Below are 13,209 nucleotides of genomic sequence, written 5' to 3'. Positions count from 1 at the left end.
AACCTAGACCACAGGCGACATGGAATCAACCTGAGCCAAGTTCTGAGATGATCATCACCGTGATCCCGTCCTTTTGAGCCCATCGATGAGCCGAGCATTGGGACTGCATCGTCTGGTCGTTCTTTCCAAAGTCACAAAACTACCATCTGTAGAACTTCACTCATTCATCTTCCGCGACTATTCTAGCAAACCTCCAATTTCTCTTCTCACAGAGCATCTTCAAATTCTTTAGGAAGAAAGGGAAACCCATCTTTCATTGCCCCTCACTGAATGGTTCATCCTCTCCTGCTGTTTACATCGGGATCTAAGCAACACCCACAACATGTACCCTCGCACCATCCTTCATTCCGGCCAATTCAGCCGGATCGTGGATCCAGAATTCCCCCGGGGTCTCAGAGTAGGCACCGGACGTCTCATTCCTCGAAGATTTACTCCTCGCAACACATGGGATTCACCGCAAACGCTGTTCCCACCTACCTGCGGTCGTAATAATACCTTGCCTGTGAATCGGTTCATCAACAAAACCGACCGCAGACAGTTCCTCATATACACAGGCGGCGCATTCTCAGGTACTACCCAACAACACCCAGAAGGCGGCTGTGCCTTTATCTTCCAGCCGCCCAACTGTGGGCCTGATGGCTATGCCAGCTTTGCTCTGGAGAGGGAAGGTCCCACTGGCCAAGCTCACCCAGGAACAAGAGTTCGGGCCGAGCTGCGCGCGGTCATCGCAGCTCTTCGACACAAATACTGGATTGAGGAGGGCTTCAACAGTCTCGTGATCGCCACTGCTTCCGAATACGTTGTGAAAGGCATCACCGAATGGGTGTCGGTGTGGCTTACGACCAACTGGAGAACGAGTACATGTGCTGATGTCAAGAATCGTGACCTGTGGGAATGTCTGCTGGGTGAGATTGAGGCGTGGGATGATGAGGGCATGGAGATTCGGTTCTGGGCTATTCCGAGGCAGTGGAGTACATGTGCTGACTCTCATGCTCAAGAGGCTCGACTCAAGAGGCCCCTTGAACAATTCCATGATGTGTAGGAGGTGCTTGTGTCATTCGCTTTATGACTGAAGTCAGAGTTCAGACGATGGAACTAAGGACGGGAACAGGTGGTGGAGCGAATGATGCAGATAGAAAGACTTGATGGGCGTTTACTTCGGCTCTTTACGAACAGCAACCCGGCGCATGTTTCTCTGCTTCACTTCCCTTCAACATTATCACTTAGCGTTCAGATTGACCCGTGTGAAAGCGAAATATATCGTTATTGACCTATGTACTTCTGCTTTTGAAAAGTAGGAACCAAACTTGATATTATAGCCTTAAGGCTTGGCGAGGATAATTCGTAGTCACGAGTATAATGCAATTCTTGAGATTTCACCCCATTTTCAAAAACTACCCGACGCCAGTGCTAAATACATGTAATGCGTTGAAAAATGCAAGCTCTACTGCAAGTGCAGCGATTGAAGACAATCGTGTAAAGAAGACAGAGTAGACTCATCCATCCGTCCATGAGACTCATGATTTGGCAACTCGACAGGTGGTAGCAGTCCCAATCGCTCCACAGCATATATGAAATCTGCTGTAGCACCCTCAAAGGCCTTCTTCGCAACAGCCTCATTTTCAACCACTGCGGCAATCTCGGCCTCAAGAGTGATTTCCTTAGAATCGTGACCAGGCCGAGTGTAGTAGTATTTTCCATTGTGGAATGACCAGTTTCGAAGGTATGACTGGTGATCTTCAAAGGCCATGCGACGAGCCGTGGCCCGCTGCTGAGGCAAGTCGATCGTTACGGTAACTGGAAGTGGCTCGGGTAGTGAGAGTCTATCAAGTCCTGGACTTGATAGATCCAAGTATGAGGTCACAGCCATGGTCAAGTCTCGGAACCATTGTATGTAGGAAACAAGTTCATCGGCCAAGTCCGTGACACGCTCGATGTAATCGATCAAAGGTAGAGAGGCGGATATCATCTCGAAGAAAGCGGCAATGATGGCTAGAACGACGGGGTCCTTGAACTTGGTTGGGCGGTTGGAAAGTTGCTGAAGTGCTCGATAGGATGACTGGAGAACCGTTTCAAAGATCTTCAACAGGGAAGAGACGCAGTCTGGATCTGAGATGTCAATCTTGAATAGCAAGTCTTTGAAGACGAGTGAGATGCTTAAAATGACAGGACGGGCAAGGAGCCACGCGGCAGGGCTACTGAATGCTAGTTCGAGGTATGCAGGGAACACGCATTGCAGCAGAACGGCTCGAAGGGTTGGCTTGTCGGGTCGTCCAGCTTCGAAAGTATCTTTCATAGCGGTGTGTAGCTGGCCAGCAAGATGATTCTGTTGACCTTCCACAAGTGCCCTCTCGGTAATGCCTTGGATGAACCCACTCAGGGTTACCAGTTCCTTATTCAGATAAAGCTTCGGTTCGTAACGTTTTAACTTCGCAACAATGTACCTCGGATCGGTGGATGGCAGTGGGAATAGCGCTGGGTCTGTGAAGAAGGGGTCGACAGGCCGTATATCGCTCGTGAGTTCTTGGAGAAATGTGATAATTCGATGCACGAATTCGACATAAGCACCCTGAGCAGACTCAGCGGTTCCATTGCCAAGCTCGCGGTAATTGTCTTTCATGGCTGCCATCATTCGCTGAAGTATTTCAGAATAGTCGCGCTTTGTGACGTTCAAATCGCGACTCATGGACACTTCTAGTCCGAGGATGTGTTCGCGCATGTTTGACAACACGCTGGAAATGAGAGACAGTCGTCGCTGGCTCACTTCTTCCATATTGATTGCGTACCGCTCCGTCTTCTTGTCCTTTGTGAACGGAAGATTTTGGAGCAATGGATCTTGGGGGCTTCCATTAAGAATCGCAGCGGTGAGATGGTGCTGGAATTTGAGCATTGAGGATCGTTCAACCAACGACGACATCCACATGCTCATGACCATGATTCGACAATCGGATAAAACTTGTCCATCTTTCTCAATACAAAGTGCCACAAAATGCGGCGCAAATTTTCTCGTCTGCAGCGTGTCTCGAAGTCTCGCCCAGGACTCATCTCCGAATTGACTGAGGTAGTTGTCCCAATCCTTGAGTCCATGGCGCACTAGAACCTGGGCAATAGACGTCCAGCAATCTAGGGAGCTCTTGAGAATGGCATCTTCCGGGCAATGATCGGCGCCAAAGCAGTTGGAAACCAGGCGAGAAACAACTGGGTGAAGGACTCTCTGCACATGCTCGATACTTTCACGCGGCGGAGAATTCTGCTGGACCAGCTCAGCATCAATATCAGCCCAATCGGAATCACCGAAGCCAAATTCCTGGCTGTCTTCTTCCGCGGTTGGCAGGACCGCAGATGCAGCAGCAGGAGTCGGAGGTAACGCAAGATTATCTTTCTGAGCATACGCCACAATCACCTGCAAAGCCTGCGTCACGACAACATTTACTCGAGCGAGTTTTGGGTTGAACAACCCCATGATGGAATCAAAAGGAGTCTTCGAGATCAACCTGTACGCATGGTCCATGGTTGGCGCCAGCTCCATAGCAGTCTGCATCCCACCAAGAGCCATGCCCAACAGGCTTTCAATTCGCCGCTGATTCTGGGTAATTGTGCTTTCAATAAGCTGTTTCGAAACGCCGCCCTTGTTTTCTGCCTCGGTTTCCTGGCGGGCAAGTGCATGCTGTTGCCGAAGCTCGGTCAAGAAGTAGCTGTGCCAGTCGGCGAATGGGTCTAGCCCCGTGATATTTTCGTTAGTTGAAAGCTTGAACCGAACAAGCCTTGCCCAAGCACGGAGATTGATGCTGCACGTCTCAATGTGAGAATCGGCGGGATGAACTAGGTTGCGAATGCTCTCCAATCTCGGACGACATCCATTAGGAACAGCCCAGTACAGAGTGCAGAGGAGATCGTGGTGGTTGCGCAAAGCATCTAGATCTTCGTGGTATATAGGCATGTCTTTTGGATAGACTCGACCGTGATTGGGCAGGAATCGCCAGGCGATGTTCCGAATTCTTTTGTTGTCGTACCGCTCAGACATGAAGCGAAGGCCGCTTGCGATGATTTTGAGCAGTGTGTGGAAGCAGGGCTCGCTGGGTCGGACATCCAAAGAAGGTTTCTGATCGAGCTCATCAAGAAAGGTAGGGGAGCTGTTGCTTTCCTCGAGCTTCAAGTTGTAAAACGTCTTCTGCGCGAAGAAGTCATATAACATTTCGAGAGCGGGCCTGCATTCCCTCCAGCCCCACATATTGATCAGACGATGGCAACGTTGGAAGAGAGTTCGACAGTAGGCATTATATGAGATTGGTTGCGTAGCAGAGTTAGTATCATAATTGTCTAGCGCCGGGGACAGAAGCCGTTTAACCAAAGTCCAATTGTCATGGCTCGTTTTGAATCGGGTTTCACGTCGCGCAATACCATGGTGGTCGATCTCATGAAGAGACATTGGAGTGAACAAGCTGCGCCATGCCGTCTCCAAGATCAAAATGTCCTTGTGGTTACAAACAATGTCCTTGGTGCAAACCTCGAGTTCGACGTCTTTGAGCAGGCTAGTGAGCCCAGCCGAGCTGTGCAGGAGCTGCTGAACAATAACGTAAGCTTCTGCCGACGGAAATTCTTCATGTATCGCCTTTCCATATTGCTCTGATTTCTTTGTTTCTTCAAACAATTTTTGCAATTCAGTCACCCCAGTTTCGCCAAAGACTAATGATAGCGTGTCTTTCGCAAATGTCTCCACCAGATGTCGAGAATCATCGGCGAGAGAAGAGTTGACAAGGCTGTGGGATGTGATTTGACGGATCTGATTTGCAAACACAAGATTGTAGTATGCAAATCGGACCAATCCAGTCTTGTTGTAGTCACTGCTGGTAATGAAAGCGGCCATTGGGTCCTTGAGTCTGAAAAGCAGCCCAATTGCGCGAATGGCAAATCCTGTTCGGTCGACGGGATCGATGAAGGACAAGTTCTCTGTCACATACTTGATCAAAGATCGATATGCCAGTGATGCAGCACTCAGGTCAGCTTTTGTACCCGGAGCAGCAGTAGCACTTTTCTCGACATCTTCGACCATCATGTCGAAAACATGTTCCAAATCTGAAGAGACTTTCTCATTCCAGATACCGCATTGCAAGGTCCGGTCTCTGATTGGAATTGAAGAAAAGCCAGATTCACGGTCCATGTTGCGTTTTGCAACATTAAGTGAGCGGGAAAACTCGCCACTCCCTATGAATGTACTTTCATGGAAGAATGTCCCATCACGCAATGGCAATACCCCGAAATCGACTGAATAAGAGCGTTGCCAATTGAATAGGCCGCCAACACAAAAAGGCGAAGGCCGCATAGGCGATGCATTATTTGAGGGGAATGTATCCATGTCATCGGAGACTGTTGCAATAGCCTCCGGATCTTGAACAAATTCATATGCATCAAGGTTGAGCTGCTTGGGTGGGCGTTTCTTTAAGCGACCCCGGCCTTGACGAACTTGCGTACTTGGAGCTATGTTGGTCGCGTTTGCGGAAGCACCAATAAACGAGGCAGTAGCGGCTGGAGATACCCCAGATACTGGGTCCGAAATGTACCGATCGAGAGTCAGACTGGGCTTTGAGCTCCGGGATGTCTGTTTAGTGGAGAATTCGCGATTGAGCAGGGTCAGAGAGCGACCAAATACAGCTCGGTTGTCAACTTGACTTTGACTAGGGCCCGCCAGACTGGTCGCAGCAGGACGAGCACCGCTGCGCTTCAAAGATGATATGCCAATGTTTCGGCGAACGATCCATTGATGGCCTTGTCGTTCAGCCTGTGCGGGATTTTTTGCGACTGAACTTCTTTCCGTCGGAGTGACGGGCGCAGCAAGATTATCAGGAGAGGGGTGATCTGGTAGAAGTAGATCATCGTCGGGAACTTCAATTGCTTCTGCCACAGTAAAGTGATTCGAAATTCGAGAATTTCGAGCAGTTAGCCCAACTCCGCGACTATCCGTAGATGGTTTCCCGACTGACTGGATTTTACGACCCTTGGTGTGAGGAAGAGCGATTTTGGTCTGTTTGATTGCTCCCCTTCTCCAATCTCGCAGGGATTCATTCGCTTCTGCGGTCTCAACCCTCGATCCTAGCTGAAAGAACTTCCGTGTTGGACTTTGTCTCCCACCATCTTGGCGCGAACGAGCTTTCCTAGCAGCGATTCTGAGGAATTGGGGTTGCTCTGTGCGAGGTTTAGATGCCACATCGGGAGCATCCAAAATCCCCAATCTGGGCAATGAAGCTGTGCGCTTCATTGCTGTTCGATGTCCTCCATATGAGGCATCGGTGAGCCTGGTTTGTCTTTTTAAACGAGCTTTCTTCAAACGTCTCTCTATTTGACGGGGGTCTTCTTTTGAATGCACTCGTTTCAAGCTCGTTCGCTTTTCACGGGGCCGGCGAGGAATGGTCGGAAGCATATAGTCAATCCGATTGTCCTCAAGAGCATCCCCCTCTCGATCAAATTCCATGGACATGTCTGCTCGCAAGTCGGCGTCTTGATTGACATTAAGGCTAATTGGGGGTCGATTCCCTTCGTCGCTTTCAGAGTCTGCAAGGTCGATCAGACCTTGCTGCACTCGTGACTGCCCTGATTTCGCTTTTCGAACGATTTTCTGGGCAACCCCTTTGCCATCTGGCCGTTGAGCGGCAAGTCGATTTTTCTGTGCACCTTTCTGTTGCTTGAACCTCTGTTCCGCATCTATACGGACCCATGACGCGGGAAGAACACCCCGAATACGTCGCTGTATCAGACGGTTTACATAATCTTCGTTATTTTCCTCGGCTTCCACAGAGCTCTGGGAGTCATCGGACGCCTTCGAGTCGTCGGAATCGATGAGCAGGCCCGACTCGCCTTCTGCAGTAGGTTTCTGAAGCACCGGTGAAGCTGAATAAGAATCGACAGCATCAGGCAAAGGCGGCGATAGTTTGAATCCAGTAGGAAAGCGAAAACCTTCCATTGCACGAGGAGTCCTAGATGCTGGCGAGTCTGGCGGACTGGATGGAACATCGAAGAAAGAAAGATCGACGCCGCCTGTGGGTGTGCGATTTGGAATCACCACTTGCGGTCTAGCTTGAGTCTTTGAGCGATGCCTGCTATCTGGGGAAGCCAAGCGATGAGATTCCTTCAGTCTTTTGTGGGATTGTGTTCGACGAGGCAGAGAGCTCTGCTTCTCACGATGCCGAATCGCTTGACCGGAAGAATCTCGTTCTTTTTTGTCGTTCTGGTCGGAGAAATTCTTCAGGCGGCGGACTGGACTGAAGGGAATCGGGGTTGAACATATCATGCTCCTGGCTTTCATCTGTGGCTTCTTGGGCTTGTGGTTTTGAGGACACTGCGGGTGGTCGAATTGGTCTCATACCTCGTTCTCTCATTTGCCGTTGATATTTGGCAAGCTCGAGGGCGTATGGATGCAGCTGTATTGCATTTCGCTCCCGGAAAGACCTACGTGCTGGCTGAGACAAATCTTGTAATAATTCTGGCGGGACATCAATATCTGCCAAGCCGTGGTCTCTAACCCCCGGCGGTGGTATTGTTGGAACTCTGTCCTCCACATCTGGCTCCTCGCCGGATGGAGAGTGAAGGGATGCCGGGGGAGATGATAATGGAGAATCATCTGAATCATCTGAATCATCTGAATCATCTGAATCATCTTTCGAGTGTTGTTCTTGAAACTTGAAATGCTCGTTACGCTGTGGTGGTCTCGGAGATGGCTCTGTGACCACATTTAACTCATCGGGTGAAGAGCTCCGGGAAGATAGTGCATCTGACCAGTCTAGCCCATTTTTCGGTTCCTTCGCATGAGGACGTAGTGCAATCTTTGAAGGCGATAATTGTACAGGCGTGGAAGATTTTGGCGTGGCCTCATGGCTTCGTGATTTACTTCCAGACATGGCTCCTTGTACCGGCGAACTAGGAATATCCCATATCCTATCATTTTGTGCATTCAGTCTAGATTGGCGTTCCCTGACAAGGGAGCTCGGCGTCCGTGTTGAAGATGTCCATCTCCCATAAGTTTTGCGCGCTTTTCGTGGTTTTGGCGTTTGATCTCCTAGGGAGGGGCTTGCAGAGCGGTCCTTTGCTTCAATGTCGGCCGGTGAAGCTTCTGTATTCGGGTTGCTTGAATGGTCATCATTAGCCGTGAGATTTGTGTCCTGCTCACTCTTGCTTTCTTCAGGGACGCCGTTCGTATTTCCAACATTCGAAAGCGTTAACGAGCTGTTGTCATTGTTGATGGCGGTCGGCGCTTCCACAGAATTTCCGGCTCTGAATGCCGAAGTAGACGTAGGTAAAGGGATATATTCAAGATCGACAACATCGTCGGCATCCTCTGCATCCTGTGCAGCGTCGATAGAGGCATTTCGCGTATCTAGAGAGTCGAATTCGTCGTCTTCATCAGAGTCCGGGACAAACCCTCGTTTCCGCCATGGTTCCATTGACATCCTTGGCGGAGCTCGTCCATATCTCTAGAGCTTCATCGAGGCGTGTCGAGAATTCAGCACCATCAAGTCGTACCTTTCGAGACGATTGAGTCGTTGTGCTGAGCTCAACGTGTGGTGGACGCGTTCGATAAGCGAATAATTTGGCGACGCGCCGATAGACGATAACGCTCCGCATCTCCGAATCCACTTTAACTTCTTCCGCCACCTCATTCCGCATCACTCCAGGCGTGAACCTGTCAAGATGAGTCGCAATTTCTTCCCCGTCATTATGGCAATTGGAGTCGGTGTATTTACTGGTATTACTCATTCTTCCCCTGATCACGGCGAGATGCTCGCTTCTAACGTCACTTTGTCTCAGGATACTACACCTTCCAACCAACCTTTCAACAGCTTGCAGCTGAGAAGAGCCCTGGTGTCCAGTCCTCCAACCCTGCCGGCGCATCTGATAAGCCTACTGGGGCTCTCAATGCTGGAGCTCTGACAACCAAGCCCGAGGCCGATAAGAGTCAATAACGTCGATGACATACGCTGTCAGGAATGCGGAAAGTTCGAGGTTCTCGCAAATTTGCCCGGGAAGAGAGAACGCAGATCGAAGTCTCCACTCAAGGACATGAAGTAAAGGTCACATCGAGATATAATGCATATCTTGGGCGCTTGAAGACCTCAATTTCACGTGCGAGATAGCCAATGCTGCGCGGGCGCAGGAGCTCTACGGACTGACTTCCATGCTTCAATCGCACTTCGGATTGAAGGCGAAGCTCGATGGCGTCTCTGAAATTCCAAAGGCCGTTGGCGCGCTCTGAGCGATGTATAATAGAAGAAAACTTTCGGACTACTAATATGCTTGACATGTACATTTTGCTCTCGGGGCTTGAAGAAATCCAAGTTGATAGATTCAACGCCATGCCTTAACTAGTATGAAGCCTTGGTAGCCACCTTGACCCTCGATTATAATCTAGACCGTTCCCACCCCAGATAGTTACCCAATACGCCTCGAACCGGTGCAATATCCTTGCAGCATGTCTTCATACCTCCTCAACCATCTTACCGGTCGGAGCCGCGAGAGGAGCGCCAAACACACGGCCGGCCGGGGTGCCGAGCCATTCCTTAGGTACGCCGACTTTGCAGCCCTTCGAGTCGCTGATCCATCGGACCATGAGAGGATCGGCTTTCTCGGGCTCACGGGCCTCTTGGTCGCCGGGAGTTGTGTCGGTTGCGTCCGCAGCGGCGGCGGCACCTCGGCCACGCCGTTTCGGAGGCTGTTTTCGGAGCAGGCGATTGATTGTATCCATCTATGATAGGGTCAGATATGGAGTTCCCAATCGGCCGTGAGCCAGACTATGACTGGTGTGAAGCTGGCACGAGTCATGATTTACCTTTTCTTCTTCATTTCGCTTCTCACTCAGATTCTTTCGTCGGCGCGCCATTTCAGCTCGTCGCATAATACGCTCCTCTGCCGTCAGGTGTTTTTTGACTTGAGGTTCTGTCCGACCCGTTAGCATCTTGTTGAGATTTCAGCAGTAGAATCAGCTTACCCATGGGGAGCTGGAGGAAGTCGTCGCCCAAGTTCCCTCTTTGACGCTTGGTCTGTTTGCCGCCATCAAGTGCAAGTGCATCACTGTCCAGCTCGTCATCCAACTCGTCTTCCTCGTCCTCTTCATCTAGATCGTCGACATTGACATCCGGAACCGCGCTCTCATCCATATCATCGGGCTCGCCTTCGGCATCTGTTTCGGTGTCCGAGACATTCTCGTCCTCTTCCTCTTCATCCTCTTCTTCGTCTTCCTCGTCTTCTAGCTCCATCTCCTTGGCTTCAACGCTCTTGACATTCTTGCCACGAGCTGGTGCTGCCACTTTGGCATTCCGCCTTGCCGGTGGTTGGGATGGGGCATCGTCCATATCCAAGTCGCCATCAGCATCGGCATCTTCATCGTCTTCACCGGGAGCATCTTCCTCTTCGACCTCGTCTTCTTCTTGATCTTCAATATCATCGTCGTCACTCGAGGGAACCTCAACAATCTTTTTTCTGTTTCGACTAGACCGAGGCCCCGAGACGATAGGGTTCTCTTGGAAGACATTGACCGAGCGCCGGCCTGGACGGCCGCCGCTGGCTTCGCGCATCTTACCAGCGGGCATCTTTACTGTGAGACGGAGGCTTCTGGCGGGTTCTCCGGGTGAGTGGGATTGAGAACGGGAGATAGTAATTGAGGCTGGGGCAACAGATGCACGATTTCGCCTTCTGAACCTGGTGGAGATGTTAGTTTCTGGTTCTGGAGGCGTTCCCCGGGAAGCTTGCGATCGCGTAGAGCGACGTAGCTCCACCATAGTGATTTTGATGCCAATGAAGCGGTAATAATTGGGAAAAGAAAGAACGGGAAGTGCACTCGAAGCCCGGGGGAAGAAGACGAGGTAAAGATGAATGCCAACGAGCAAGTGTGTGGCAGTACAGACTGCTCTTGCCAGCGCGGAGTGGGAAAAAGGCGAACTCCACTGAGGACATAATCGCGGTAATTAAGGCCTCAAAGCAGTGCAAACGGGAAGAATACAGGGCCAGCGTGTTTCAGACGCCACAGATGCTCGTAACCTTTGCGAACAAAGCGCAGGTTACAGGGAATATGGGAGGTCTCCTGTCGTGTTCCCCGGCTTCTTAAATATTCAGGAGATGTAGGGTCCAGGCGGGTACATAGCGACGAAGAGATACAGGAGATCCCAGTTGAGGGCCAAACCCCAGGAAAAACTCACCAATATTTCGCGAAAGGGTATGTCTTGAAGTTTTGTCGCTGACGCCGAACAAATGCAGTTACCATCCCATTCTGCCGGGCGGTGGCTTGTGGCTTGTATACGCGATAAGGGCAACGAGGACGAATGATTTACTTACATGTCTGAGCCATTAGACGGGGAAGGCTTATGCACATTCATGTCGCCTTGTTAAATTGTGCATGAATACACTCAATTGATATGACTGAGACTATCTCCACCCCATGATGCGCTGGGTCTCATTGAGTCTTACTGTACTATCAGTCGATGGAAAGGCTTGACTGAATATCCTAGAGACTGAAAGCTGAATGGATGATTATCAAAGAACTTGAGCAAGTCACCCTACCTGATAAATGAGTCTAACAGTTGTTGTGCCAGTTGGTTGACCCTGATCGGGGCCAGCCGAGTCGGTGCAACAGCCGAGGTCGGCTCACATGGACCCTCCGTCACCCAAGTCCGGGGAAGTTCCTCTTCTCTCCAACTTACACTTCCTGTGACAAGACTGGGCCAGACACAAGTAACATGTCCGACCCATCATCTAAGCCACCTTCCATTCCATCCTGGCAACGCTCAGGGTCTGCGCCTGACCAGGCACCCTTGTCCTCGTCGCCGAGTTCCGATGCGCCCGCATCCACTTCTCGTCAAGACCTGGTCGACTCAGCGTCCAGATTCCTCGATGACGAATCAATCCGTGACGCTCCCACTGATCGCAAGGTCTCATTCCTTGAGTCTAAAGGTCTGAACTCAGGCGAGATTCAACAGCTTCTCGGCGTCTCTCGAAACCCAGAGGCGACCAGCTGCACCGTGACTGCAGCCGAGGATCAGGATTCAGAAGCACCGCCAGATTCATCCTCCTCCAAACCGTCTGAAGTCATACCTTCCACTCTTTCTTCTCCTGCCACTTCATCATCGTCCTCCAACACCATGTCTCAGCCGCGCTCGACGGCTACCGCCACCGTCCCCTCCTCCGCACCACGCGATCAGCCTCCGATCATCACCTACCCTGAATTCCTCTTCGAGCCCGCTAAGCAGCCCCCATTGGTTACCATGAGCAACATTCTTTACACAATTTACGGCGCCGCGGGTCTCGGCGCTTCCATATACGGCGCGAGCGAGTACTTGGTCAAACCGATGATTGCAACCCTCACCAGCGCACGACACGATCTCGCCGTCACAGCGCAAGAGAACTTGACAAAGTTGAACGAGAAGCTCGAAGCAAGTGTTTCTGTGATTCCCGCCCAGTTGACTGCGCGCAAGTCCGCATCCAATGAAGAAGATGAGTCCAACGAAGACGGGGACTCGGTCACCTCCGATCCTACGGAACTTTTCCATCGCGACATGGGAACTCAAACAACACCAGATATTACTCCCTCACCCGTTCTAGGCGCAAAAGATGAGAAAGGTTCCCTTGATGCTCCAGTTGAAGCCGTGAATAATCACATAAGTCGCTTGGCCTCGATTCAATCCCAGCTCAAAGAGATCACCGAGTTTGAGAAAGATGCGAGTAACGTTGACGATATGGCACGTTCCACTTTGTCTGATCTTCACCACTATCTTGACGGGCTGATCTATGCTGCGCCCACATATACTTCCTCCACATCTAATTATGGTCTGTACACGGGTAATGTGAGTTCGGACAGCAGCTCGACTGGTTTCCGTAAGTCAGAGGATGACGCCATCGCCAGCTTCAAGGCGGATATTCGTGGTGTCAAGGGTGCCCTGCTGAGTGCCAGGAACTTCCCTGCGAGTCGAGGTGGCAGACTTGGTGGCGTCCGGTGATGTCTTCACAAATCAGCGAATTTTCTAATTCTGTGAATTATTTGTACATAAAGTTATACCAAGATACCAAGATATCTCTCCCAGGGTTAATTGCATATCTCCATACACAAAGCTATGGTTCTTCACCGATAACAAGGGAAAGACGAAGGACTCAAGGAAGTCTTCACTGTCCTGACTTGTGCAATCTCCCTTTGCTCTTTACAGAAGATCTGATTGCTCAATCAGCAATAAT

At 50.7% G+C, this 13,209-nt stretch overlaps 5 protein-coding genes across 5 annotated transcripts; 3 read left to right on the top strand and 2 right to left on the bottom strand.

Moving 5' to 3' along the window:
* Positions 1-322: 322 nt before the first annotated feature.
* On the top strand, positions 323-1,042 carry N7477_008491 (ribonuclease H-like domain-containing protein; the record flags this gene model as incomplete). Its single annotated transcript, XM_056970154.1, has 1 exon — positions 323-1,042. One exon carries the CDS (start codon positions 323-325, stop codon positions 1,040-1,042), a length of 720 nt encoding a protein of 239 aa, XP_056820186.1.
* A 402-nt stretch (positions 1,043-1,444) lies between these two features.
* Positions 1,445-8,441, bottom strand: N7477_008490 (uncharacterized protein; the record flags this gene model as incomplete). Its single annotated transcript, XM_056970153.1, has 2 exons — positions 1,445-7,091; positions 7,177-8,441. 2 exons carry the CDS (start codon positions 8,439-8,441, stop codon positions 1,445-1,447), a joined length of 6,912 nt encoding a protein of 2,303 aa, XP_056820185.1.
* A 241-nt stretch (positions 8,442-8,682) lies between these two features.
* On the top strand, positions 8,683-8,954 carry N7477_008489 (uncharacterized protein; the record flags this gene model as incomplete). The annotated part of the gene is made up of 2 exons (XM_056970152.1): positions 8,683-8,737; positions 8,800-8,954. The coding sequence occupies 2 exons, from the start codon at positions 8,683-8,685 to the stop codon at positions 8,952-8,954; spliced, it is 210 nt and encodes a 69-aa protein (XP_056820184.1).
* Positions 8,955-9,466: 512 nt separating this feature from the next.
* On the bottom strand, positions 9,467-10,766 carry N7477_008488 (PAPA-1-like domain-containing protein; the record flags this gene model as incomplete). Its single annotated transcript, XM_056970151.1, has 3 exons — positions 9,467-9,733; positions 9,818-9,924; positions 9,977-10,766. The coding sequence occupies 3 exons, from the start codon at positions 10,764-10,766 to the stop codon at positions 9,467-9,469; spliced, it is 1,164 nt and encodes a 387-aa protein (XP_056820183.1).
* Positions 10,767-11,720: 954 nt separating this feature from the next.
* N7477_008487 (peroxisomal membrane protein PEX14) lies at positions 11,721-12,977 on the top strand (the record flags this gene model as incomplete). Its single annotated transcript, XM_056970150.1, has 1 exon — positions 11,721-12,977. The coding sequence occupies one exon, from the start codon at positions 11,721-11,723 to the stop codon at positions 12,975-12,977; it is 1,257 nt and encodes a 418-aa protein (XP_056820182.1).
* Between the last annotated feature and the right edge of the window lie 232 nt (positions 12,978-13,209).

The sequence above is a fragment of the Penicillium maclennaniae genome (genome assembly GCF_028827695.1).
Source record: "Penicillium maclennaniae strain IBT 15551 chromosome Unknown utg000007l:1.0-4884863.0:1.0-4888362.0, whole genome shotgun sequence".
In the NCBI taxonomy this organism is placed as follows: domain Eukaryota; kingdom Fungi; phylum Ascomycota; class Eurotiomycetes; order Eurotiales; family Aspergillaceae; genus Penicillium; species Penicillium maclennaniae.
This window is presented reverse-complemented; position numbering and strand designations above follow the sequence as displayed.